The sequence below is a fragment of the Brachionichthys hirsutus genome, chromosome 3 (assembly GCF_040956055.1).
Source record: "Brachionichthys hirsutus isolate HB-005 chromosome 3, CSIRO-AGI_Bhir_v1, whole genome shotgun sequence".
Lineage (NCBI taxonomy): Eukaryota > Metazoa > Chordata > Actinopteri > Lophiiformes > Brachionichthyidae > Brachionichthys > Brachionichthys hirsutus.
In genome coordinates, this window is record NC_090899.1 from 1,968,784 (window position 1) to 1,996,381 (window position 27,598).

The 27,598-nt window shown below is 47.2% G+C and overlaps 3 protein-coding genes across 3 annotated transcripts in view; all 3 read left to right on the forward strand.

Annotated features, from left to right (window-relative positions):
• Window positions 1-594, forward strand: part of syngap1b (synaptic Ras GTPase activating protein 1b) — a 59,931-nt gene extending 59,337 nt beyond the window's left edge. Inside the window, exon 23 of the mRNA XM_068757430.1 lies at window positions 238-594. Within this exon, the coding sequence (XP_068613531.1) occupies window positions 238-594 (357 nt within the window). The remainder of the gene's footprint in view (window positions 1-237) is intronic.
• A 7,495-nt stretch (window positions 595-8,089) lies between these two features.
• On the forward strand, window positions 8,090-17,467 carry smg5 (SMG5 nonsense mediated mRNA decay factor). Its single transcript, XM_068760592.1, has 22 exons — window positions 8,090-8,154; window positions 8,430-8,528; window positions 8,886-9,009; window positions 9,559-9,715; window positions 10,267-10,356; window positions 10,628-10,717; window positions 11,061-11,139; window positions 11,218-11,343; window positions 11,970-12,038; window positions 12,241-12,467; window positions 12,976-13,113; window positions 13,227-14,174; window positions 14,265-14,434; window positions 14,511-14,586; window positions 14,945-15,120; window positions 15,295-15,453; window positions 15,544-15,603; window positions 15,932-16,091; window positions 16,164-16,254; window positions 16,417-16,491; window positions 16,582-16,720; window positions 16,842-17,467. The coding sequence occupies exons 1-22, from the start codon at window positions 8,090-8,092 to the stop codon at window positions 16,923-16,925; spliced, it is 3,402 nt and encodes a 1,133-aa protein (XP_068616693.1). The 3' UTR covers window positions 16,926-17,467.
• Window positions 17,468-19,643: 2,176 nt separating this feature from the next.
• Window positions 19,644-27,211, forward strand: paqr6 (progestin and adipoQ receptor family member VI). The gene is made up of 8 exons (XM_068760593.1): window positions 19,644-19,741; window positions 22,385-22,656; window positions 22,794-22,921; window positions 23,093-23,298; window positions 24,608-24,734; window positions 24,837-24,933; window positions 25,084-25,228; window positions 25,343-27,211. The coding sequence occupies exons 1-8, from the start codon at window positions 19,726-19,728 to the stop codon at window positions 25,630-25,632; spliced, it is 1,281 nt and encodes a 426-aa protein (XP_068616694.1). The 5' UTR covers window positions 19,644-19,725; the 3' UTR covers window positions 25,633-27,211.
• Window positions 27,212-27,598: the final 387 nt, after the last annotated feature.

A 27,598-nucleotide genomic window follows, 5' to 3' on the forward strand; every position in this document is an offset into this window, starting at 1 on the left:
TGTCTCTTGTGGTTCCCCTCCTTGTCCCTTGTCTCCCACCTCTTTCACTCTTTTCTCCCTTTCTCCTGTCATATCTCTCCAACATGTGATTTTTCCTTCTACATATCACTTTATCTGCCTTGATTGGACATCTCCTTACAACTCCTCCCATCCCTCCCATCATTCATTGAATGGTCTCTCTCCTACGACCATCTCTCCCCGCTCCTCTTTCCCCTCCCTCTCTCTCTATCTCGCTAGGAGGACCAGCTTTCCTCCCTGGGTTCTGCAGACCCCGGTGTGAAAACTGAAGGTGGAGGGGGAGGTGGTGGAGGCAAAGGAGGAGGAGAAGGAGGAGCAGTAACCAACGATCAAGGCCTCAGAGTCTCTTCCTCGACAATTTCCTTTGACAGCTCGCCCCACAATGGAGTCCTCCCCCAAACTGTAGACCCTCCCTCTCTACCCACTCCTCATCAACATCCTAGTCAGAATGGAGAGCTCCGTGGCAAGGAAACATCCCCCCCCCCCCCCATGACAACCTCACAGGCAACTGAAACCACAGCAACAGCCACGACAGGCATAGCAGAAGAAGGGGGAGTAGGTCAAACACAACGCTGAGCCAAATCAGAGAGAGGCGGCACGAGGGGAAACACCGTCCCCGTCTTTTCCCGCTTAGCGAGACAACGCTTTGAAAAGAATCCTCCGTAGAGCCAGAACCGGGCAAAAGTTGTGAAGCGTGGCGCGAACAAACTTCCTGATTGGCACTTTGTTCTTATTCCCCTGGCAAGAGAGAGAGAAGAAGAGTGTGTGTGTGGGAGACTAGTCGCAATCATAACGCTGCTGCACAGTGCAAGACAAAGGAACGCAACACTAAGGGCTCTTAAGTGGACACCTGTTCTCTCGACGCTCGCATGGGGATTCAGCTAGTATCGCTCTTGCAGGACAAGATAATGATACTCTCTAACTTACTGTCCGAGTCGGTCAAAGCGCCCGAACCGGCACGTGAACGTCGGCTCCCTGCAGCCGTTTCACGACAAATCGATGCAGTGAGGAAACAAACGCTGTAGAACGACTCGCACCTCAAAGACTTCGTAGTATCCGTTAACAAGTGCCAGCTTAAGGGAACCCTTCCATGGATGTGGGTGCATTAAACAGGTCTAATCCAAACGCGCCAGGCTGGAAGTGGTTTCCGTGGTGACGTAGTCTGGCTTTCTTAGTGCCTTTGAGTGTTTTATCTTAACAGGGTTTTTCCGGTAGAGATGCGGAAGTGACAGATGGAGATACCTGTTTTCACGGAGAAGTGATCTGTCGGCTGCAAATTCAAAGACACGAGCTCGAGTGTCGTAGAGGTTTCAGTGACGGGAGACATGTTTCGGGAAACTGTTTGGGTTTTTTTTTTTTTCAATCTGAGGGACTTCTTGTTTTTTTTTTACTGAGCTCGTGCAATTTTTCTCTTCTCAATCTCAGAACCGATATTTGATACAACTGGTGCTAAACAGAAACAAATGGTGCCATTTTCCAAGTCTGCGTCTGCCATAGCACTGCCATGAATCACTCACTGTCTTTTCTCACCTTCCTGCAATTTGTCTTTGACAGGACTTCTTCCCTCCCAATATGTTTCGTACGCGTCTTTGTTCTTTGTGCATCCTGTTGCCGTTTTTTTTTTTTTTTGTCTGATGGGGTTTCCATTTCTGTGTTTCCTCTGATCTCTGCCTTTATTTACTGCAAATGAAAGCAGCTCTCCTGCTCAAAATTGATGGGTCATTTATTGAACGGGTTATATTTCACTTACGGAGTCCAAACCCCCCAAAGTTCCAATTTTGCTCAAGAAGCTAGAAATTTCAAGAGCAAATTAAACTAAATGAAGTTGATGAATGGAACTTTATTTATTCATTTCTAGATGATAAGTGGTGCAATTTATTAGTGCTTTTCATTTCACAAAATGAGATCGTAAAAATGTTAATGAAAAATAAGCAACTGTTCCGTTTGAGACACTTTTACCTCCTTTTTATTACAGTAAACATTGTCAGTGTGACATCACAACTTCCTAGATATGTTTCAAAAGACTATTTCAACCATATAGATTTGCTAAATTTCCCAGTACGTGCCTGGGATAAATATATCAAGTATCCTTTGGCAAGTAGAAGGGGATAGAATTAATAAAATATTGCTGAGACAAAATTTACACCCCTGATGCTTTAAAAAAAAACTAATGACATTAATCTTTTTTCATTTGAAAATAAAAACAGTGCTGCTTGTCTTGTTTGATAACCATTAAAACCAAAAGTATTGCGTTTGGTACTTTTTGAAATCTTCTTCATGAATCAAACACGAGTCTTTAAAATGTTTGTATCCATAATCCCTCATTGTGTCTATGAAGTGTTTGTTGTAAAGTTTATCTGGATGTGAATTCTCTGTTTTTGTCTCATATACTGGCGTCGCTCTGCAACAACTCAGCTTGTTTAAATGTGCAGGTTGAACTTCGTATTTGTGTCAGCCATTTTTCTCTTGGGAGAAATCACTTGCTTTGCATAATCAGATTCCATAAAGCCGACCGTAGTACGTTCTAGGCCAGTGCTAGTGTATCAGCTCACACCTTCAGTGAATGTCCAACTGTCTAACCACCAAATGCTAATAATGCTAGCCGTCTCACACAGGGAGAGAGAGTGTCTCCTATTAATACAGCTTGCAGGGCTACCTTTTTTTTTTTCTTGTGAAATTACTTGTGTGTGGGATTAGGCTTGAACAGCAGTGTCTTTTCCAGAGATGTGAGATGATCCGTGATTGAGAAATTAACATTGCTGTGAAAATACCTCAGTGACTCAGGTAAACAAGCCGTTGCCTCAGAGCTAAACGCTGAAATGAGAGAAAAGAGAGGAGTCCAGCTTTGGAAAGACTGCCGCCATGCAGATACTCAGTCTCTCGCAATGCTTCAAACAGCACCTGATCAAGCACCCTCCCTCGTTTCTTCTCTCTCTCTGTCTCCCCTTTTCTCCCCCCCCTAGCCACGCTCAAAGCTTCATGGAGGACAATGTGGAACCTAATTGGCTGATGCACCATCGGCAGTCCGCAGGGTGGCATGGCCAAATGTCCAGAGCCCTTTCTCGTGACGCGATTGGCTGACAAAGGGAGAACTTGGGGCATTGGTCCCATTTTCTTTGCTCAAAGGATGGTGCAGAGCCCCAGCGGACCATGTAAGGAAATGCTGGGTTTCTATAATTTTTTTTAAACACTTAACGTGGGCCCTCTCTCTCTGATTTGATAACAGGAATTTTTTTTGTGACGCCTGTTGCTTGGATCTACGTTTTACTTTTCAAAGGTAGGCTGGACACACATTGGCGTTAGTTAGCCTGCCGAGCATGCAAAGAACCGCTATGCAGTCTGATCGATGAGCAGAAAGGAGGAACACAAAGGCCAAGGAAGGCTCGATGCCCATAATGAGAGAGAGGGAGAGAGGAGAAAGGTATATTGTGTCCATGATGTATTTCAACGGTGCTTGACTTTTCTTAAACCTTCAGTCGAAGCTGATTTTGCTTTCAAAGCATTTATTTCCCTCTTTCTCTATCTCTCTTGTAGTCTTTTCAAATTACCTTTTGGATTCATCTGCTCACTCTTGATCTAGAAGCATTATTTGAACGTCTCGTTTTTATTCCAGCTTAGGCGCACTTGTCACTTTCTCCATCCATTAGTTTTAGCTCTTCCGATTCCCATCTCGTACCGACTTTGATTTTTAAAGGAAAACTAAATATGCACAGATTAATACAACAAGTGGAAGTGCTTCAGAACTCTTGCTTCAATGAAGACATTGACAAACCGGACAGAATGTTATTATTTATATTTCTACGAGACTGCTTATTCTTACAATCGTATTAAAAAAAAAAAAACCTCCATCAGAAATCTTCCGGAGCAGATATTTATTTCTTGATATAGATAGACGCCTCTATCTAATGGAAGTTCATAAATAATCAATTTTATATGAACCAAGTTTTCTTACTGAGACAATCCTGTGGAGAGGATCACTGCCCTTCAGGACTCTGATGAAAGGGACAAACGTGTGTTGCACCTACTCCCCTTATGGCGGTTTACGCGTTGCTGTGAACTGCACCATCCTAGTTTTAATCATTCTACACACACACACACACACACAAAGGAAAAGGTGGATGGATGTTTCTTGCCCAACAATCGCCTTGGAGCTCTCCAATTACGGACAATGTGAAACTCTTTGGATGAGGACGTCCTCACACAGCTGCTGTTTTCTACTCCACTTTGACCACCTGTGGGGTTTCACCCGAGCAGAGGATAAACTCTTGGTTTCAGTGCGGCCACATTTCTGCAGTGGAATTGCAGTAAAAACCTCCCTTTTTATTTTTTTTGTGGATGGACACCACTGACACCAGTTATGGGTTCAATTCCCTGCCATACCCACTTACGGCTGAAGCAGAGAGAGATATGTTAGAGGTCTTGATAAAAAACGAGTGAATGTGTTTGTATATAAGTGTGTGTGTACTGACACACTAAATCTGTGTGTGTATATATTGGATAAATGTGTATATATGGTATGTCTATGTGTATATACAGATTGTTTGTAAAATGCAGAATGTACAGTTATTTTTCCTCTAATGTTTCTCTCTCCTTCCATGAGTAGGTCTTCTCAAGTTACCAATACTGAGGGATGGAGAGGTTTTTAAATGGGCCGAGATGTCGGAGGCTTTTTCTGTGCAGACTGGAACCATCAGCAAGGTCTCGAAGCTCTCATACGAGAAGTAACTTGCATAATCTTAAACTTGCACTCATTGTCTGACCAACTAAAAAGCTTTTATATAAGTTGATCTGGGTGACCAAGCAATGTTTGTACATATATAGACTAAGATCATTTCTTTTCCCCCCCTCCACCCCCCCTAGATACCTCCATCTACATTTCCTTGAAATTTTTTCAACCTGTTTTGAGTTCTTGCATATTCGATTTTCACTTTAGGTTATGGTATATGTTTGCAACGGTTGTCCTTCAGAATTATATATTTATTCTGACAACCATTATATATTTCTTGACGTTTTGTTCCCCAGATTCTGCCTCACAGAGCTTTCGAACCATCTTCTTATCGTTCGGTTCGATCTGCAAACCCTTCCACGAGCGCGTACTGTCTTTACTCTACATTGCTTGTTTTCTTATAGGTCCTAACGAAATAAGTGCGCCTCCCTCGTTATACTCTTATTAACCTTTGACCCATTAACTCTGCTGATCACTCATCTTCATAGCCTTTGACAAGCCATAGCTCCCCTCCCCGAAACTCCTCTATTGTGGTTTTGACAGGACAGATATTTGGGGATTTTGTGTATATTAATGGCAGAGTGGTGTTGCGGAGTGTATTGCAGTTGTATATGGATTTGTTATGAATGTGGATATTCTGATCATTGAATTATTATTGTAATAATGATAATAATTATTGCCACTTTTGTTGATTGATTCCTTTGATGCAGTTGATGAAGATGCCATTGTTACTTTTTTTTCTTTTTTTTGGGGGGGGGGGGGGGTACACCGGAATTTATATTTTTCGGGTGGGTGAATCTGGAGGTAGAAATACGTAAATAAATTAATGAATAAACAAATAATTTAATTCTTACCCAGGTGTGGAAATGTGTGTTTTTTATTCTTAATGCATCAGGATGCAGACAATACAAAGATAAAGACACATACAAAAGGTTTTGAAGGAAAATTTGGCCATCATCCATTCTTTTCAGATTAAATTATAATGTGGTCATATTTTCTATTAATAATAAATTCTTATTTTTTTTACATTTATCAGTGAATACAGCCATTCTTTCAAATGTACTTACAATTATGAGTCTGGGGTACATATATATATATATATATATATAGTGACCAACATACTAGTTTGGTAAGAGTGACTCTCACACACATGAAAGTATATATACTGTATATTATCACTGATAAATATGAAGGTAATTATATTGCAATGAATATCAAAATAAACATAGCTTTACATATGCTATTATTATTGTACTATATAGTTGGTGTTGATTTTAAATACTGTATGACATACGTATGTATTGCAATATTTTTCTCCAACAGTAGCAGAATGAAGATACTGGTTGAAGTAAGGGAAAATTGAAATAGCCGGTAAAGTACAAATACATCTAAAAACTGTACTTGTGTATGGTACTTTGGTAGATTTACTAAGTTAACTTTTGTTACTGATTACCAAAATACAAACATAGTAGTTTATTTTGACTTAAACCGACCTACTGTTGATCCGAAGGTTAAAACAGTCTCCACCACATACTGAAACCCACAGACAGACAAAGCTGACAAGTAGCGAGAGAGACGGACGAATACATTATTGGTGTTTTCATGGTTTTTGTTCATGACAACCAAAATATATCATATTTGCCTATAAACAGATTGTTTTTTTGGTCTGGATTCTTAGATTTGATATTCAATTGTTTATTCTATAAGATATCAGAGACAACGTCAAACACTATTTTTTTAGAGCCTGAAGTGACATGTTTAAATCATCGTTAAACAACAGCTCATAACCTCATGAATAATTAATTTACAATCAGAGAAATACAGAAGAAGCCTCGCATTTGGGAGGATGGTGTCGAGATCACAGGTAAGTTTTTTTTTTTTTACAGCAGCTTGCGGTATCATCACAGTGATTGTTCATCTAGTTTGTCTTGTTTTTTTGTGTATTCCTCACCGACACGGTGGCATAGTTGGAGGCACTGTTGAGGGCTTCAAAATGGCCCTGGTTTTCAAATCCCACTACGGGAATGGGGTGGAGCAGGGGGAGCAGGGCAAACCTAGGGCACACCTGGGCAGAGTGGAGTGGACCGGTCCAGTTCACTCCGCCCAGGTAAGGCCCTAGGCCTGCCCTGCTCCACCCCACTCCCACAGTGGGTCTCAAACTCAGTGCCCCCATCTGAAACGCAATAATGCTGGTGATCAAACTTGAAGTTTGACCAAAGTCAAATTCTGATTCACGGGTTAATGTGTGCCAGTTTGGGTGTGTGTTCCTCGTTCACTCGATTCATGTCACTGTGTGTAGTTTAATGTAAGAAGTAGTGATGGTGAGATGAAGCCTCTTGAGGCATCCAACCACTCGAGCCGGGTTCATTTCTTGCAGCTTCATGTGCTCGCGACACCACCTGCTGGACAAGTGTAGGATGACAGGCAGCTGTATCTGAACCACATCATGTGTGATGCATCGAATTCTTGTGGCTGTTGGGAATGACTATGAATGACAAAATGTGTATGACAAAAAAATGTCTGTACATAAATGATCACATATGTGTATAATAATAATAATTTAAATCTCTGTGTACATTGCAAAGACATAGAAGACATGCAAATTAATTGATTGATTGTTTGTGGCACAATCTTAATCCCAATTTGTGTTTTGGAAATACACAATTTACCTGAGTTCTACCAAATCATCCACCGAGGGTGGCTTAAGTATTCATATCCTTATCATTAAATAATAAATCTGGAATATTTTCCAAATTTGATTTATGCATGGCGAGAGAGATATTTCTGTGAGATTTTAAGTAGGACAAAGAACATGTATTTTACGACATTTGACACAGAGAAAGCAACCACCGTGCCCTTAAAACAAATAGCATGAAACAGCTATATGTGTTATATTAATGGTATTTCAAATCTGGACAATGCTTAATTTGCAGGTGGAGAGATTTTCCAAAATGAGGGAATTTTACTACCTGGCAACCCAATACGCAATCTGATGGGTCACGTTCTGTAGTCTCGCGATATTCAGGCGGTCGCTGCCTGATTGAAATAATGGCCGCCTTCGTAGCAGCGGCAGGAACAGGGAACAACACAAGAAGCATAGCGGAACGCTGCAGCTGACCGGGGCGAGTTGAGATCGCGGGGCACCCCTCCTACCTGGTTTTCTGAGCGGATGGGTCGAGGGGGTCTTGCCGAAGGACACACGAAACGAAGGAGACTCGGAGGGAAAGGAAGGAAAGCTAGCAGTGCCTTGGTAGCTCGCGCTAGCTAGCTATCAGCAGGGTTGCCACTGCCGGGGACCGAACCCGAGTGTCTCTGTGTCGGTTTAATAAACGGCTTCTCGCTAATATGAGCGGACCAGGGCAGGACAGCGAGCCAGAGGCGAAAGTCCCTGAAATCAAGAGGCTTTACAGGTGATTTGTCGAGGCCGGTCTTGTTTTGTTATTTCGCTACCCAAGGTGCTAATTGAACGTTGTTGTGCTTGCTAACTTGGCGCTAGCCAATTAATGTTTGGCTAACACGAGACGAGGTGCGCCTATTCTCGCTCCAGTTACCTGTCTCGGCCAGGTGTAGCCTTCCGTACTCGTCAGTGAAAATGAACAGCTAATGTCAGTCTGGCGTTGGTTTCCTGGCAACGTTAATGTCGCAGTCATCGTGTCGATGCTTTGTTTTGACCAACGCTTCCCAGGTTAGTGGTGGAGTCCGTGCACAAGTCGGATGTGATTATCGGTAGCAAAGCGTCCTACCGAGAAGTCTTCAAGCCGGAGAACATCAGCCTTCGCAACAAGTACGTCCAGTTATTCCAACCTCCATAGACTGCGTTCAATCTGATAATCATCAGCTCTCTGGATGTGGGCAGGCTAAACCTAGCTTCACTTCACTTCCATTCCATTCAGATAATCTGATTATATTATGTTCCTTGGAATTAAGAACCCCCCCCCCCCCCCCCCTCTTATTTTTATGATCTGTTTTGATACATTTGTGAATACAGTGACAAAAAACCACCAGAATAGGAAGTTAAAGTAAACGTGACAGAGGAACCGGTATCTCATCCAGTTCAATGGCTACTTGTTGAAATGTGTCAATCATGAGAGACCTTCATTGGTTGTGAGCCACGTTTGTTTTTCTTCTTGTGTCTCTTCAGGCTGAGGGAGCATTGTGTGAAGCTGATGTTTCTTCATCCTGCCGACTATGGCCGTAAGGCAGAGGAGCTGCTCTGGAGGAAGGTTTATTATGAGGTCATACAGGTTATAAAGACCAACAAGAAGGTAACTGTCCCTGCAGCGAGGGAATAGAGATCCTTTCTGAATGCCGCGTTTCTGTTCTAACACAATGACATCTGCAATATTGTGGTCGCTGTCATGTAATGTATCTCATGGAGCGCCAGGTGTGGATATATCATCCATGGGTGCTTCCAATAGAGATAAAAACCCTTAAAATGCCAACCGATGTAAAAAAAAAAAAAGTAGTAGTATGGTGAGAGAGCTGCAAAACAATCTTCTAATAAAAATTGAGTTTGAAATTGGTGCTGCAGAGTTCAAAAGAAGCAAGCCTGCCAGGCTGATAGAGGTTTCTCTGCTGCTTGAGGCTAGCAGCTCGGCTAGCAGCTCGGCTAGCAGCTCGGCTGGAAGAGTAGCACTCAAACCTCCAAACACCGTTGCTTGATCTTGCTTTGTCCCTTGTGGATTTCACATTTACTTTTTGTTTTTCTACAACTACATTGCAATATGCTACGTGGTTTGTGATGCTAATGGCATTTGCGTTTTGCTAGTCAGATTTAAAATGCTGCCGCTCATCTTTTCTGCCCTCTAATGCAGCACATCCACAGCCGCAGTGCTCTGGAGTGCGCCTACCGCACGCACCTGATCGCCGGCGTGGGTTTCTACCAGCACCTGCTGCTCTACATCCAATCACATTACCAGCTGGAGCTGCAGGACTGTATCGACTGGACCCACGTCACAGACCCGCTGATCGGTGGGGCTCACTAGGACACCGACGCACACAATTAGCATTTCTTATTCGACTAAATGTTTGCCGCAAGGATGTGTAACTTCATGAATTGACCTCTGCTAGTGGTTGCGCAGTTATTGCACTCTTACTCTGGGTGATGAACTTTGGGCTCATATTAGCCGTGGGTTTATGGTCGCTGTTGTTTGCCGTCTTTCAGAGTCGGATGTCAGCGAGATGTTAAGCGATGCAAATAGATGGGGAAGTGTCTGTTGTCTGCAAAGCGGAATGGACGGCTGCAGGGTCACTTCGGTTGTGATGGTGTGCAGCCTGTATTCGTTTGTCTCAGATGGACTTGTCTTCCTTTTAATATGTTCACATTTTAGCAAACACACAGCATAGATTGTGCATGCATGAAGATGGAGATCCGCTCTTTTGGATATAAGGAAACACTGAAGAGACGTCTCGATGCTGTTTCTGACATTTGGACACTCAGCTGTTTGTAAATTGTAGCTTTTCTGCAGCTAAATTCTTGAAATGAAAAATTGAGATAAGGCCTGTATATCTATCCTCTGCAGGCCGGAAGAAACCAGTGACGGCCACCCCGAAGGAGATGGAGTGGGCACAGATGGCCTGTCATCGTTGTCTGGTCTACCTCGGAGATCTTGGTAAAAGCAGGATAATTTTATACGCAAGTAATTTGTCTCTTTACCCAGCTTTGTGTGAGGCGGCATGCGTGTGTCACGCAACAGTGCTTATTTTGGCCCTGCTGTAGATCATGATTTGTACACGGAGTTTTTATTCGTTTGTTTCCCAAAGCACGTCATAAACGTTGCTTTTTCTACCCGTATTTGCAGTTTTTATTATGAACAGGAAGTGTTTATCTTGTTTAGTCATCGCTCCCTTCTTTTTCTATCGTTGTAATGTTTCCCTGTGCAGCTCGTTATCAGAATGAACTCGCTGGAGTGGAGGCTGAGCAGCTCGCAGAACGGTTTTACCATCAAGCCTGGTCTGTTATGCCACACGTAGGTGAGTGGCTGTTACGTGCGATTTCATAACGCAGCACTTTTCTCTTTCCACATTCAGCGAGGGTTTGGTAGAGTTTGAGTTTTCTGCTCTTGAGGACAGAGTCCAATTGGACAATGAAATTTGTCTCCAAGAAGAAGATATTCTTTTCTTGTTTTGGCTCAAAATATATTCCCAACAGAAGCCGAAAGAAGGGCATTTAATATTATTTATTTATCTTGTGTTTTGCTACAAATAATGAGTTTGTAGCGCTGAAACATTTTGGCTTACAGAATCTCTATTTTTCTGACTTCACATCAGGGAACTCTGAATATGAATGTAAACTTATTTGACCGTTTTCCCACAGGAATGCCTTTCAACCAACTGGGCACACTGGCAGGAAGCAAGTTTTACAATGTAGAAGCTACCTACTATTACCTTCGCTGGTGAGAAGCGGTTCACGTGCTGTTAAGTGTGATGTAAACCGCTGAATCGGGACTCAACAGATATGTCGTCTGCGCTAGCATCCAATCCGACGCGCCGTTTGAGGGGACGTACGGCAACTTGAAGCGCCTGTTTGACAAAGCTGCCAAGATGTACCACCAAGTAAAGAAACAGGAGATGAAGAAGCTGTCTCCTTCCCGACAACGGTGAGGAACGACTCGCTGAATTACAGAAGATCTCGCACATGAGATCGATTCTAAAGGTACAACCGATGCCAGAGTGCTCCGAGGAAATGTGAGAGAATAGTGAGCTAACAGCTGTGCATCCGTCTTCCTTTGTACGTCGTCGCACGCGAGACATTTTACTTCTGACCAGTGCAGCCCAAGCTTCCAGTGTTTGGACATTTTTGTGTCGACACCCCCCTGAAACACTTTGAATACAATCTGTAATCACTCAGGCATGATTGGCTCGCCCCGCATTGGAATCACAAAGGCGGGCTCACCAGTGGTGAGTGAAGAGCAGCTCCTCACGGAAGATGATTTGGATAATTTATTATCCCTGGGGGGGGGGTAATCTCATTTCTGAAGTTTCAGGAGTCGAAGACAAATATAGACGCAAATGATTAACGTAAAATCTTTGAGGACCTGAAGCCTTATTGAGGGAGGATCTCTGGCAAAGAATGTCTCAAGCTTCTTTTCTATTATGTCTGTATTTTTTTATGTCGAAGCTAAAATAAGATCAATAAATTATTTTGCCACCAAAGTAATTTTTTGTTGTTGGTGTTTTTACTTGACTAATTTATAATCCTTTATGGGATGTGTACCTTCTGCAGATCAAAAGACATCAAGCGCCTCCTGGTTAGCTTCATGTACCTCCAGAGTCTGCTGCAGCCCAAGAACAGGTTTCTGCTCCTCCACACGTTTAATCCAAACATGTTTTCTGTTCAATAAAAGCACGTACATGCAGCTCCTTTTGTTCCCCATCACCCTCGGCTCATTTCTCCTGCCTGTAAAAAATGATTTAACCACCACTGAAATGCATTCGTAGTTCACAAGCAGCCACTGAACTGCTCCATTTGAGTTCGCCTCCTGTCGTGTCTGCAGCCTGATGGAGGCTGAGCTGACGTCTCTCTGCCAGTCGGTGCTGGAGGACTTCAACCTGGTGCTGTTTTACCTGCCGCCGCAGACGCACGCCGGAGCGAGCCACTCCCCCAGCGAGGAAGAGGAGGAGCAGCAGCACGCCGATGGCTCCTGCCCGATGTTAGCGGACACGCTCGTCTTCAAGATGGTGGTCACCTGTCTGATGGTGGTGCACAGCCTGAAGAGGGCAGGTTGGTCTCATCTTCAGGTTGTTTGTAGATTCAGGGGCCCAAATTACTTTTCACTTTCGTCCTGGATGTATGGATGTAATTATTTGAAGAGGACCTTTTCTCATTGTGGCCTCAGAGAGAGGATTTTTGTGGCTGTGAATCACAAAACGCGTCTTTGATTCTAGCTCGAGATTTAATTTGCAGTCTCTACCAGGATTTCACTCAGACTTCCAAAAGGATCAAATGATTAAGCCGTGACATTTTACACCTGAAAGGCTGAACTTCAGGCTCAGTGTAACATCAGCAGGTTCGGCAGATGCTTTTTATGGCTGTTTTTCAAAGCCTGAACTCGGCAACAGAAGGTGAGGTTTTGTTTTAGAGGCTAAGCTAGCTGCGCTAATCTTGGGTTCCCTCTTTGAAACTTTATTGATTCTGTAAAGCAAACCGTCTGCCGGGTTGGGTTAAGTGACCAAGCCACATTTTATGATGCAGTGTGTGACTTCTTCCTTCTTTCTTCTTGTGTCTTGAGGATCGAAGCAGTACAGCGCTTCCATAGCTTTTACGCTGGCACTGTTCTCCCATCTGGTGAATCACGTTAACATCCGGCTGCAGGCTGAACTAGAGGAAGCTGAGGGCCAGGTGCCCCCCCTGCCGACCGACGCCGCAGGTGAGTGAGGACATTCCTGTCTCCTTATATGGAAAAGGAAACACATAATTGCAAACTTCTTAACACTGAGATAATTAACTGTCCTTTAAGTCGGTGAGTTTTTATTCTCTTAGATGACCTGGAGCTGAGGGATTCATCAGCTCCGCCGACGGATCGCTCCGACGAGAAGCCGCTCCAGAACGGCTCCCTGGAACGAGAGGACGAGGAGGAGGAGGAGGAGAAAGATGAAAATGGGTGTGACATACCTGGTGCCAAAAAGAATAGCGGTGTGGAAGAGCAGCCCAAGTTAGAGGACGACAAACAGAGACAGAAGAAGAAATACACCCGCCTCGCTCGGCTCCGCCGACGCCGCTGCGCCCGCAAGGACACTCAAGGAGAAGACGAAAGTGATCTGAGCGAAGGTTTCGAGAGTGAAGAGGAGGAAGATGACGATGAAGACAGGAGGGCTCGCGCTGATTCAACAGGTGGCTCCACAATGGGAACCTCATCTGATCCTCCACCTGTCAGAAAAGAGATTAAAAAAGACCACCTGGGTGATGAGGGCAACTGGGGGAGTGGTTCAGAGGAGGACGAGGAGGAGGAGGAGGAGGAGGAGGAAGAAGGAGGGACGGCCTTCGACGTGGAGACAGACTCAGACATGAACAGCCAGGAGTCTCGCTCAGACCTGGAGGACATGGAGGACACGGAGAACTCTGACATCTCAGAGGCTCAGCCGCGTGAACGCCAAGATGAGGAGGAAGCTGAAGCCCAACCCGAGGAGGAAGGAGGTGACGGGGAAGGGGAGGCGCCTCCGACCACCAACGGGCCTCTCCTGCCCGGCGACCCCAGCATCAGCAGGAACCTCCAGGCCATGTCCTCCCAACTGTTCCAGGCAAAGCGTTGCTTCCGCTTGGCACCGACCTTCAGCAACATGCTGTTGAGGCCTCAGGCTTCGTCTTCGTCTTCGTCGGGTGTCCCCACACCCACCGATACCTCTGCTCCCCCGTCTCAAGACACGCCCCCTCCAGGGGATACTCCCACTAGCGTTAATCCTGGTACCGCCAATGGAACTACTGAGAATGGTAATTAGCTTCTTTTCCCACGATTTATTCTCTTTCTGTGATTTGTTTTTTTGACCGATTTGATTTTCGTTCTTCCGTCTCGCCCCACAGAATCGGACTCTGATTCCGAAGGCAGCCGCCACAGTTCCCGATCGGTACAGAGTGAGAAAACCCTTCTGGAGAAGCTGGAGGTCCTGGCCAATCAGGGCTTGATCCAGGCGGTGAAAGTCTTTGTTGACTGGCTGAGGACAAACACAGACATTATCCTCATGTGTGCTCAGGTAAGGGAGCCGGTTTGTCCGCTCCGCTCGGGGACGCTTCTATTTTTGTTTTTTTAAACAAACTGCTTCGTTGCAGAGCTCTCAGAGCCTGTGGAACCGACTGTCTGTGCTCCTCAACCTGTTACCGGACGGCAACAAGATGCTGGCGGCCGGTGAGTGACTGGAGGACGGCGCAGCGGCGTTTATTCCCAGTGGCTCCACGAATACTCGATGTTGTTTTAGATGCTAGAAAAAGACACAGAAAAACAATAAGATATTCCACACACTTCTGACTGGTCGGATCCCGCTGTGCCGACAGGAGCCGTTTAAAAATATATTTAAACACAAACTCGGTGTGTGTACGCGTTTGTATTTACCCACGTTCCCTGGCTGCGAGACATCACAGCTTCACCTCCTCATGCAGTTTCTTTTAATTAAACACCTTGAGGAGTGTTTGCCCCCCCCCGGTGATCCTGATGTGAGAGTCTTTGTCCATGTCCTCTGATGTAATCGTTGGCGTGTGTCCTGCAGAGCTGGGTCTGAACGCCGAGGTGACCGACCTGTTAAACGGGTGCGAGCAGCCCGGGTTGGTCCAGACTCTGCTGCTGCCCGAGGATCTGGCGTTGCGCAACCTGCCTGCGCTCAATGCAGCTCACCGCCGCCTGGATTTCACTCGGGAGTACCCCTCCCTCAGCCCCCTGCAGGAAGTATGCGTCAACACGCACACACAAAATTCAGTCCAACATAAGAAAACAAAGGTTTTGATCTGCTGAATATTGTTCACACGAAGCGCTGATTCCTCGACTCGACTGTTTTTAGCGTTTAAATCGACACGCTCTCCAGGTCCATGAAGCGCGTCCTCCTTTCTCTCGTCCCACCAGTGTGTGGCGCGGGTGTGTTGCATTCGCAGCTTCGGACACTTCCTGACAAATCTCCAAGGCAACGTGCTGCACTTCAACCCGGAGGCCGGTATATTCACCAGCGCCAGCCAGTCGGAGCAGGACAACCTGGTGCAGCAGGCCAAGGCCCAGTTCAGAATGGTGAGTGTCGCCGCCGGCGGACCCAGGCAGCTCCGTCCAGTGTGGCAATCGGGATGGACTTTACCCTCCTGCCTTTATCTTTGTTCCCAGGCTGAAGAGGAGGCTCGTCGGAATCGCCTGATGAGGGATATGGCTCAGCTCCGACTGCAGGTTGTTAACGTTATCTCTCCGTCCCTCGACTGTTTACGCTGTCTCTTTGTTCCCCCTGGAGGGACGCAGCGTTGACTCAGCTGTGCGCTGATCCGGCCACCGTTGACGACAAATGTCATAATGATGCGTTCCATCGGCTACAAAGAGCAATCCGGGTCCACTTTAGTTCTGATATTTACCGTTCACTCTGACACGATTTGGCTTCGTCAGCCCTCTAAACTCAACCCGCGAGGCCCAGGAGACCAGAGACGGTCGCAGCTACCTGCCCATAAAATGAACGCTTCACGCTAATCGCATCGATGGATGCTTTCCTGCCTGTTCCCCGCAGTTAGAGGTGTCGCAGCTAGAGGGCAGCCTTCAGCAACCCAAGGCTCAGTCGTCCATGTCTCCCTACCTGGTGCCGGACGCAGCTGCTCTCTGCCAGTATCTGAACCTCATCCGACAGCTGGCCGGCAGCGGCTGCTTCATCATCATCATCCCGCGGACAGGTTGGTGCATCCGACGGGATCCGTCTTCCCTTCAGTAACCGTTTGTTCATCTGCACCGCTTCTGCGTTCCAGTGATCGACGGGCTCGACCGGTTGAAGAAGGAAAACGCCGGCGCGAGGGATGGCATCCGCTTCTTGGAGTCTGAATTTCGCAAAGGCAACAGGTTGGTGGTTGAAGGTCGTGCACGAAGACGGATGGAGCTTCCTGCTGCGTTCGCTTGTGGAAGCAGCTGAAACATTTGAGTCCGTAAAGCCTTAGAAAGGAAGCTGACGACGGCACAAAGCGTCGGAGGATCGCTTTGACGTTTTGCATCCCGTCTCTGCAGGTACATTCGGTGCCAGAAGGAGTCGAGTCGAAGTTTCGAAAGGGATAAACTGAAGCGTCAGGACGTCGAAGCCTGGTAGACGCCTCCTCCAGTCGCCTCTGTGTCCGCGCTGAGGGGGCGTGGCTTCCTACTCCGAGGGCTTTATCTTTCTGTTGGTTTCCCCAGGCATTTATACAAGATGGTGGACAGCTGTCGTCAGCTGACGGTTTCCCAGAGCAACGGGGATGAAGACGCAGCCGGCATGGTGACCATCCTGACCGGCCATCAAGCGGAGGAGCTTTGCACTCGGTCAGCAGCGATGAAGGTCAGGCGCTCTTACAAAGAGAACACTACTAGACATTTTCCCACCAAAACCAGTGAAGCTTAGTTTAAAAATAAGCTGTGTAATATTAGTAAAGGTTATCCCCCCCCCGCCCCCCCGACAGCTGGCGGTCCAGGCTGCGAGCTCGGCGGGCATGGAGCTGAAGAACATCGTGGAGTTCTACCGGCAGTGGAAGGAGATCGGCTGAGAGGTCAAACGGGTGCAGCTGATCGATCACAACACTCGCTCCCTCTCTCTCTTTCTCTCCCGCTCTTTTGCTCTGTGTGTATCTGCGTCTCCAAAGGCAAAAAAACAACAACAACAACTCATAAGAAAGATGAATCGAAGGAAAGAGTTAAAGCTCAGAGGGTTGGAAAATGTTCAAACGTGGGAGTCAAAAAACAAATCAGAGAAAAGCGAGCGAGACGGCGCGAAAAGGGAACGGCAGATCTCCCACTTCCATTCCTAAACATAAAGAGTGTGACCCCTAGTGGTCGGGGTGCGGAAACAGTGGGGGAACGCCACACGACTTTTACGTGCCCCTGGTTCACACCCTAACCAGGAATACACTGTATATGTTAGCAAACGAGAGAGAAGCCAGACATTCATAGATATTTAGCAAAGTGGTTTGGATTTCTGTTCCCTGCTCCCTTCAGCCTGTGTTTTGAGAAACGAAGGTAAGACCACGCAAATGCCGGAGGGCTGCATTTCGGAAAGTCAGTGGCGTATGACGAGGCGGAGAGAGCACCCCCCCCCCCCCCCCCCCCCCGGGACACCCGAGGCCTTAGACAACAAGCAGGAGTCTCGTAGCTCCTTGGTCTCCAGCAGGCGTTGAAGATAAATATAAACTTCTAAAAGACTGGTTTCTTTGCTCTACGGAGTGTTCTTTGGTTTTCTTTAATTGCAGTGTACTTTGTGACCAGTGATTGATGTATTACTCTACATGAGAAGATTTGAGGGAAGGGGCTGCATGACTGCTGTGTTAATTCTGATTTTATTTTTCTACCCAAATGATGCTTGTTTTGTTTTTTGTGGGCTAAATTTGAATGAAATACTGAAGAATGTTCAAAGGAAAAGGAAGTTTTTAGCAATCGTGCATCGGTCCGCTGAGTACGGTCTTCATCCGTGGAAGTCGGACCCGATGATCCAGATTCTATTTAACAAGACCTCACTGGGGGGGAGAGTGGTAGAAATGTTGTAGTTGGTCCAGGAGGGGGCGCCACCTGACTTTCCCCGGGGTCTGTGGGTTATGTATGAACCCTGTAAACTCCTGCATTGTGTCCCGAGTGCATCACCATCGCCATAGTGACCGTCCCTTCTTGCTCAGTGCGGATCAAAACCAGTATTTGTGTGTGGCCATGCGTTGAACAATAAAACAGACTCGTCTAATCCGACTTCCCTTTTCCTTGCGCCGCTTCGTTACTGCGTGAACGTTGGTCCAACCGAACTTATCGGATGTTTGTTTCATCATCGAACTTTAAGCGCACCGTCGGATGGTCGGCCCGGTGTATCGGAGCTGAAAGGGATCAGAAAGGATGCGATGAGCCGCCTTTCCAAGGCTTTGATCCGATGCCGCCGTGGAGCTTTGTCAGGCATGCAGGTTCTGATCAAAGGTCCCGTTCCAGTCCCGTGAGCGGAATCGTGCTTGGGACTAAAACTCAGGACAGCCCGACCTCGGCTGCATCCTTTAGTTTTCTCTGTTGATCTTTACGTTTATAGAAACTGAAGTGATTTGGACCTCGGGCTGTCGGGACATCCTTCGATCTTGATAATTGATCGTCACTGATGAGAACAATCCCTACACTTTTCATCCCGTCAGCTCTGTGTGGATTCTGTGCCCGATCATTCAAACTGGGTCTCCCTGTGCCATTCTTCCCATTCCTCCAGCCGTCTCTTGTTCCCCTCTGGCCCGGGCCCCGTGCCTGCCACTGACTAGCCACACAGAATAACCAATCCCCCGGCAGCTGGGCCGGTGCCACCCCAGCAGAGGATGACTGGTGCTGGCCCATTTCTTTTGCTGGGTGGGGGGGGGGGGGGGGGGCTCGCTGACCCAATCCTCTAACCGTAGGGCTGCAGGGAATTCAGGCTGGACAGATATGGGACAGAATGATGGGTTTAAATGCGCAAAAAAAACATTTAGGTGGATTTACGACTGAAAATTTACGAATGAATCACCTCTCAGGCCATTCCTCAATTACAGCTGGAACTTCATATTCTCCAACATATATGCAATTTAAGTCTTGATCAAACATGTTAAGTTGACACGCAGAAGTGCAGAATTTAACGAAACGAGATGTAAAAAATCGGCAGAGAGAAGGTTCGTCTTTGATCCAGTCATTAAAGAATCTCTTGTTAATTAGGGGAACCAGGAAGGAGGTGGGCGGGGCGACGGGTCTCCACGAACACGTGGCTCAGCTGCCGAGGAGCTAATTGGAATTAAGTGTGGAACCAAAGTGCTCGGTTTCTGGGATGAACTCAAAACGAGACAGAAATATGAAGCTGTGTTGACATAAACTTGGGTGCCTGACCTGTGCAGAATAAAACAGGAAGTCCTCCCTTAAAAACACGAAGGCTCCGGGTCTGGGAAGTCACGTGATGCGAGAAATAAGCGAAAGGCAACGCGGATTGGGGAGGAAAATTAAAATTAGATTCACAGGAAGAAAATTAATACTATTTATATTTTCTTTGTGCTTTTATTGATAACATTTATACTGAAAACTACATTTTTTTAGTTAAATTTCCCCTGTTTTTAAGCTCGAGCCAATATTTTAGTCGAGGGGCGCGCGCCGCAGAGGAACACACATGGCTAGTGTTGTTGTCGCGCTCGCGACCCACGTGATCACCGAGCAGCGCTTCTGATTGGCTGGAAGCGGACTGGAGACAACGAGACGAGCCGATTCTCACAATTACTAAAAGCCAGGGAGACGGAGAGGAGGAGGAAGAAACGACGAAACGCGCCGCGCGTGGCGTTTTCACGGAGACGAACGTGGAGGAATTCTCACCTGCAGATGCCGGAGGGTCGCGGTGAGTCGGGAAACTTTCAATTGTAGTTTTCGTTGCGTTTTCCACACGAAATAATGCACTTGCGCGTTTGGAGAATTCCACGCAAGCCGCGCGTAATGACTGGAAGTCTTCAGTCTCTCTGGGACTTCAGCTGGAACTGCTGCTCCTTCATGGAAATGTTCTGGAAATGTTTTTCCCCCACATTGTAAACCACTTTGAAAAGAATCCTGCTTTACCAGCAAACAGCTGGTCATCTCTCTTTTTTTGTGTGTGGATCTTTGTAGATTAATCAATGACCATAAAGAATTGGCTAATTACGTTCCAAATTAATGCATTAATTAGTTGAGTTGAATTTGTGTTGTTTTTCTTAACATATCAAGACAGTTCGGTGTTGAGTTCAAGTGTCGAACGGAAAACACGGAACTCCTCTCCGCGCGTGTGAATTAAAAAGGTTGGCGTGCAGGTGTGGATGAAAGGCGAGTTGTCTTGTTCAAACACACCCAGTGTCACAGCGTTTCTAATGACTTTTCCATTCGGCGTTGTGTTTCCAGTATTTGCCAACGATTAACGGAAGTCACGTGAGAACAAAGAACATTTGTTTTGTTTTTTTAAATAAAGTTCTGTTTTAAATAAGGACTTGCATGTTTAAATTCGCTGCTTTCATCTCACGTGGGAAGCGACGGTTACTGCAATATTCCCACAGTTATCCGTTGCGTTCTGGAAGAACACGCACACACACGCACACACACACACGCGCGCACACACGCACACAAAACAAAAAACCTGTATTGCATAATCTTGAGCAATCCTTCTCGTGTGACTTGGGAGAGACTCTTTCCAGGAAAGGAGGTGATCATGAGGGGAGGACTAGAAAAACAGAAAGCCAGAAGAGGGAAGTTCTGAAATCTCGTGACGAGGTTCGGCGTGTTTCTCCATCGGCGTCTGAGACGACGGAAAACTCCGACAGGAAGCAGGAAGGAGGAGATGAGAAGCAGAAGATTTGTTTCTTTGAGTCTTCGCTCATCGAACGTGAAGCTCATTTGCAGAACCTTTAAATGGCTAGAACTACCTAGACTAGTACCATTCAGAACCTTTAAACGGATAAAACTACCCAGACTAGTACCATTCAGAACCTTTAAACGGATAAAACTACCCAGACTAGTACCATTCGGAACCTTTAAATGGATAAACCTACCCACGCTAGTACCTTTCGGAACCTTTAAACGGATAGAACTACCCAGACTAGTACCATTCAGAACCTTTAAACAGATAGAACTACCCAGACTAGTACCATTCAGAACCTTTAAACGGATAAAACTACCCAGACTAGTACCTTTCGGAACCTGCTCCTCGTGATCTGGGATGTCGCTCACCTTGGCAGTTTCACTGGATTTATGAATTGTCTTTCTTTTTTGCTTTTGTTTCCTGGATTAGGATTGAATTGTTTTCGGCTCGTGGGGGGGGGGCGGGGGGGGGTCTCTGGAATTCTGAGCCTCTTGAGCCTGATTTTTTCACCGATTGTGCAACTGCTGCTGCAGAGAGAGAGCCTCCACTGTGTTCTCCGGCGTCTGGCCTGAGATGCTGCTTTGTGCTTTCTGAAAATGCACGTCGATCCCGGTTGTGAGTTACAGATGAAGCAGATGAAACGTTCCAGAATTCACCACTAACGGTGCAGAATAGCAGGTTCTGCTGCAGAACAGAGGCCAGAACTTTACCCACGTGTTCCGTTTCCTTGCCGGCTTCCACTTCCTGCCACTTTCTCAGCTGGGCTGATTTTAAAAACACAAAAACAACCATAAATGCGGATATTAATGAGCGATCGGACCTCGTGGCGGATCCATTTAGACCCGTCTCGTCCCCCCACAGGATGAGCCGAGGCTCTCAACCCGTCTGTGTGGGCTAACACGCTCGCTACATAGTCTCCCTATTGTCAGCCTCTTGCCAAGAGAGACGTCCATTGAGAAAGGTCACATGACGGCGTCACAAGACCGCGGGGAAGAATGTCAGAACTACAAAAACGTAGCGTTTGTTTGGGAGTTGCTGCTCCAGTAACAGGTAACGGCTGTCAGGAGGCGAACTGGGAATGTTTTACTGGTCGGAGGAAACATCTGGCGTGTCATCAGACTGGTTTTAGTGGACTAACAAAAAAAAACCCCGTGGGGGGGGGGGAGCTGCACGCATCCGACTGCCGGCTGTTTGAAGAGTAAAGGATTGCGTGTGGATTGTGATCACGATTAGCCTCGAGCTATTTGATGCCGTTCCTTTAATCTTCTGTCTCCCGTAGCCAGTCTGTAGCTATATAGATTTTGCGTCCCCCCCCCCCAGTATTTCTGCGCACCCTCCCTTGCGGTCGCCGGCGCGTGTGAAAGGCCTCCTTCCCATCCTGTGGCGCTGTGGCGGGTGCAACAGTCGTCCTTTGGTCTCCGTGCTCTGTAGCCTTCGGCTTCCACAAAGCTCACTTTGTCGCAGTTATCAGGCCGGGGCCTGCAGCTGGGCTCCCATGAGCGTGGCCCCCACACTGCTGGGGGGGGGGGGGGGGACGTGTCCCAGACTCGGATGAGACTCGGCCAACGACCCCCCCCCCCCTCATGTCTTCTTCTACAGTGTATGGTCGTTGCCGTCGTGTATAGCTGCATGTCATTGTGTGTATTTGTGTGTCTGCAGTGTTCCCAGTGTGGCGGGGGGTCGGGGGCGGGGCCAGCAGCAGCGGCGGCTGGATCCAGGGCTGGGGGCGCTCCTGGCGATGGGAGCCAATCAGTTCCGGACAAAAGGCCTGGATCCCGGTGTTCGACTACCCGGTCGGGTTCATCCTCTCCCGCGGGGGACGGGCCAGGCTCATTGAGGTTTGCCAGAGAGGGAGGGGCGCCATCCGGCTGCCGGCGGACATGCTCAGCATCAAGCTTCCTCAGCTCTTTGACATGCATCAGGTGCCCAAGGTAAAAAACAAACAAACCTTTTTTTGCCTGGAGAGGTCGAAGAAATGAAAGTATTCAAGTCTCGAGGTGCGGCGAGCCGACGGCTCCGCCCGGCCTCGCTCGCCTCGCTCACCTGGAACATCTCGTCCCGCCCCCAGGTGTTCAGAGAGGACGGCATCATCTCCGGATACCGCCACCCGAAGAGCTCGGCGCTGGCCTGCGTCCTCAGCAGCTTCCAGATGAACAACGAGACCATGAACATCTGGACCCACTTCCTGCCAACGTGGTGCGTCTCCAGTAGAACAGAATAAAAGTGTCCGGTGGCGCTTCGAGGATCTTCGTGTGGCGTCCGAGATGTGACCCCCCCCCCCCCCCCCCCCCGGAGAAAGAAACGCGTGGATGAAACACGCTGCATCGTCCAAACGCTGCATCTGAGGCGGGGTTTGTTGCCTTGCAGGTACTTCCTGTGGCGTTTCTGCGCCCTCTGCTCCACCCTGAACTTCCTGACCGACAGCTACACCTGGCCGCTGCTGGCGTACATGCTGCTCGTCTGCGTTTACCCCTTCACCTCCAGCTGCGCTCACACCTTCAGCAGCATGTCGGCGGCGGCGCGCCACATCTGCTACTTCTTCGACTACGGAGCGCTCAGCCTCTACAGTTTGGGTAAGACGTCCGCGTTTTCACGTTTATGCTGGAATCAGAATCTTATTCACCTTGTGATCTGCTATATTCCTTATTTAGACGGAATGGTTTTTCTATCATCCTCAAACTAATATACAAAAGGAGAAAGCGGCGGCAGCTCGGTGTTTAAAAGGTGACGCTTGTGTAAATAGACAAAATACACAAAACAAGCAGTTTAATAAAATGTTCTTGTGTACATATCTGTAGAGGCTGACAGTTTGTGGGTGTGGGTGTGTCTGCGTTTGCAGGCGTTGTGTGTTTTTTGGCCTTCACCGCTCTGTATTATGGGCTGAGCGGTTTCTCATGTTCTTCCTCAGCCTGTTTATTCAGATTTTATTGTCTCATATTAATAGTTTTAGAGCTGTGTTCCTTATTTACGTTTCACGTTCACCCTATTCTTTTTGGTTTCCGTTTACTTTGAGATTCTCTGAGATGTCCAGGAATCACCGCTTGATCAACATTTTTTTTCTGCCCCCCCCTCCCTCCCTCCCTGATAATTTGTGTCACGGCTTTTTCATTCTCCGTACGTTTAACTGTTGATGAACCCGACTTGTTGCACAATGGAGGCGCTGTTTGCGTTTCAGATTATATTGCAGTCTGAATCTTCTTTATGGGTGTGTTTATTGCCCCCCCCCCCACACACACACGCCCCATCTATACCCACATCAGTAATGTATATAACGGTAACAAATAAACTGACCCCCTGGGCCGACTGGTTTTAAATCCACCGACAAAGATTTCTGCACTTTAAAAAGTTCAAAAGTCCATTTTAGGGACTTTATTACAGGACTTTCTAACAATTGGAGGAAAGCTTTGATTGGTGGGAAGGTCCTATTAAACACGCAATACAGTAGACGACCCCCCCCCCCCCCCCCCTTGGGAAGATGGTCATGTCTGGACCCCGGTGTTGTTGATTTCAGATTCTCTGAAAAGATTCCAACTTGGCCCGACCCATTCCTGGAATCAAGAACCATCTCAAACACACGTATTATGAAACTATTGTTTCCAGAGAAAACAAACAATGGGAATACTGCCACAGTGGCGCCCTCTAGTGGTCGTTTCAGAAGAAGAAAAAGAAATAGGGGCTCTTTGGAATTTTCATCCTGCTTGCAGGGGAAACATTTTTAAAGTGTAGGCGTTCAACAAACACCAAAACGTAGACTCGGCAGTGAGGAACCAGAAGTGTGCGAAACAATTTGTTCCTTCAAAAGCCAAGCAGCTCGATCCAGAAGCAGACCTCGTGCAGGTGAAGCCATTGAAGGTGTGTTTTACGTGTCCTCTCCGCGCTCAGGTTGCGCTATGAGCTACGGACACTACGTCATCCCGGACAGCTGGGTGAACGGCTGGCTGCACCAACACTTTGTCCCCATCGCCGTGGGAAACGCTCTGTTCTGCACCAGCCTGTCCTGCTACTCCAGGTGAGAAGCAGCAAGCAAGAGTAGCGCCGCTAACGTTAGCGTTACGGTCCCAGCCATTCGCAGTAAGCGTATAGTAAAGTTGATATAAACGCGTCTCCACAGGTTCCTGGAGCTTCAGTTCCCACACAGGAGCAAAGTGTTGAGGACCGGCGCTTTCATCCTGCCCTTTATATTCGACACGGCGCCTCTGCTTTACAGGGTGAGTCTCACTATTTGGCACTTTCAGCTGAAGCTCATGTATTTAGAGTTGAGTTGGGCGTCCTGTTGAGGCGAGCGTCGTGTTCCGGGGTTCTTCAGCACGCCTGTTGGTTCCTGGCGTTACCTGAACTTTTTTTTTTTCCGCGCCCAGATTGTCGTCTGCTGCGGGGGGAGCTGCAGCCCGAGCGACGCCTTGTCCAGCCACTGTTATCACCTCCTCTTCGCCGTCCTCACCTGTTTCCTGTTTACGGCCCACTTCCCGGAGAGGCTGGCCCCCGGGCGCTTCGACTACTTTGGTACGTTCTCATTGGTTGCGCCTCAAATCCCGACGCCAGGGAGGAGCTTGACCGAACCGGCTCCGACCGACGCTCCGGTAGTTTGTGTATTTGATTTCCTCTCTGACTCCTCAGGCCACAGCCACCAGCTGTTCCACATCAGCGCCGTGGTGGGGACCCACTTCCAGATGGAAGGCGTGATCGCCGACATGACGTCACGGCGGGCGGCGCTGGTGGCCCACGTCGCGATGCCCTCCTTCCTGGGGACCATCGGGGTGCTGATTTTCAGCCTCTTCCTCAACCTGGGCATCATCGCCGTCTTCAGCGCCCCCCTGCTGTGGAAGTCGTGCAGCGGCTCCCGCCAGCCCGACACGCCGTGGGATGGCGGTGGGGTGGGTTCCGCCCACCCGCCACAGAACGACTGACTTCACACGTTCCAGCGGTTCCTGTTTAACGCCGCTAGACCAACGCTCTCCGTCTCCAGCGGCAGCTGACGGCCCGTTCATGCCTTTGTCTGTGTATAATTTATTTTTGCAGGGTTTATTTAAAGAGGCTGTGGGTCGAAGGAAGCGCGCTGCTGTCGGAAAACACACGGAAGTGCCTTCATCTTTAGTGTTTACGGTAAATCAGCGCGGCGAGCGGCCGGAGTTTCAAACGGGGAACTTTTTGGCAGGGATGACGTTTTCACCGATTTGTGTTTGCGGCCGGAATCTCCTTTGCGCCGCTGAGGAGTTGTTGGAAATGTTCTTTATAACTGGTTGGACTGTTGGAGACGTTTCTCCGCGGGCGTCCGCGGCGTGAACGACCCGCCGCCGGGTCTACGGAATGTAGCGCAGTTTGCGTCTCCACCTCTTAAACATCCAGCCGTTGATTCTCCTCAGACTGGAACTTACTTACGGGTCGGTGTGGTTCTTTTTCTGATTGCCTCCCTTATTATGAATCCACAATCTGAAAAAAAGGGGGGGGGGGGGGGGGTACGGCACAGTGGCGGTGATTAAAAGACAGGTACCATTTATCACCGTACGTTTCCATGGCAACCCCCCGTACGTCTTGCTCTGAGAAAATGGCAGCATTTTATCGTCGTTCTCTCACATAATGAAAAACGTTCAGTAGCACCAAAGTAAATAAATCAGATTGCAAAGTAACGTTTTACTTATTTGCATATTAGTCTGGTTAAATGTTCACCACTGGTGGAATTAACGGTGCAAGAAATACCTAATTAGTAATTATAAAAATAATCGGGGGGGGCTGTGTGTGAGTTAACGTCTGTTCAGTCGCCGTCATCACGTAGGTAAAGATCGTTCTACTTAACACGTAGAGCGCGCACGTGACTCAAACTCGCACTTAGTTCACCATCGACACAACGAGAGCAGGCCAGTTGTTGAAGGTGTTTAAAAGGTTCAAAGTTCACATCACCTAAAAGTCCATTTATTTGCACTCCTGTCGGGAGCTCGGTTCCCGCCTGCCCTCGTCTCGCAGCATTCCTCTGTCAGGCCCTTTTTTTTGGCTTTTGAATTCCAGGCCTTTTTCTTTTGCCGTCTGGCGCCTGCTCTCCTCTCTCGTCGGCTCGGAGCCTTGCTGACCGATGCTTACGCAGACTTTAACATGGCCTGTTTCACTTTAGTTCCTTGTTTATTTCCAGGTGAGATTCTCTAGATCGGATCACTGGTAACTTAAAAGGCATTAGTTTACCTCTTTGTGGAAGAGATGATGGAAATTGGAATTATCAGGAAAAACAGGGCACTTTTGTTGTTGGTCCGTTTTTTTAATCCAGCATATTGAACGGAGTTTGTGGAATCTCGAGGCTCGACGAAGACGACAAAAATCTTTCTGTGAATTTACATTAGCCTTTTAAAAAGTGTTTTATATGACGTTCCTTTTGACATAATTGTCCAAACAACAAACTACTCTCTAAATACTCGTGCACTTACTGTATATGACTTGTGTATTTGTTACTTACTGCTAGATTTGGTAATAAATTAATCCTGTAATAAAAATGAATTCTTGCCATAGGATTATTTCTGGTGTCTTGAAACACAAAATCTTATCAGTTATATACAGTAAAATATAGTATTTCTATCTACTGATTATTTGAGCTGAAGGGATGAATAGTAACATTTGAAGCCTGCTGATTATTTTTACGCCGGTCTGAGCAGTGTGCGTCAGTGACCAGCAGGGGTCGCAACAACACAACAAAACTCTTCTCTGACCCGCTTTAATTCACTGCAGCTGGAAGTGAATCCCTAAAAAGAGAGGTTTGCCGAACAAGATTAAAGAAGACAAATAAGAAACCTTTTTAAGTTTCTTTGAATGTTTCAGACATCCTTGAAGCCGGGGGGGGGGGGTCGATATCCTGGGTTAAAACTCAAAAATAAGGCATGTTACTGAAAA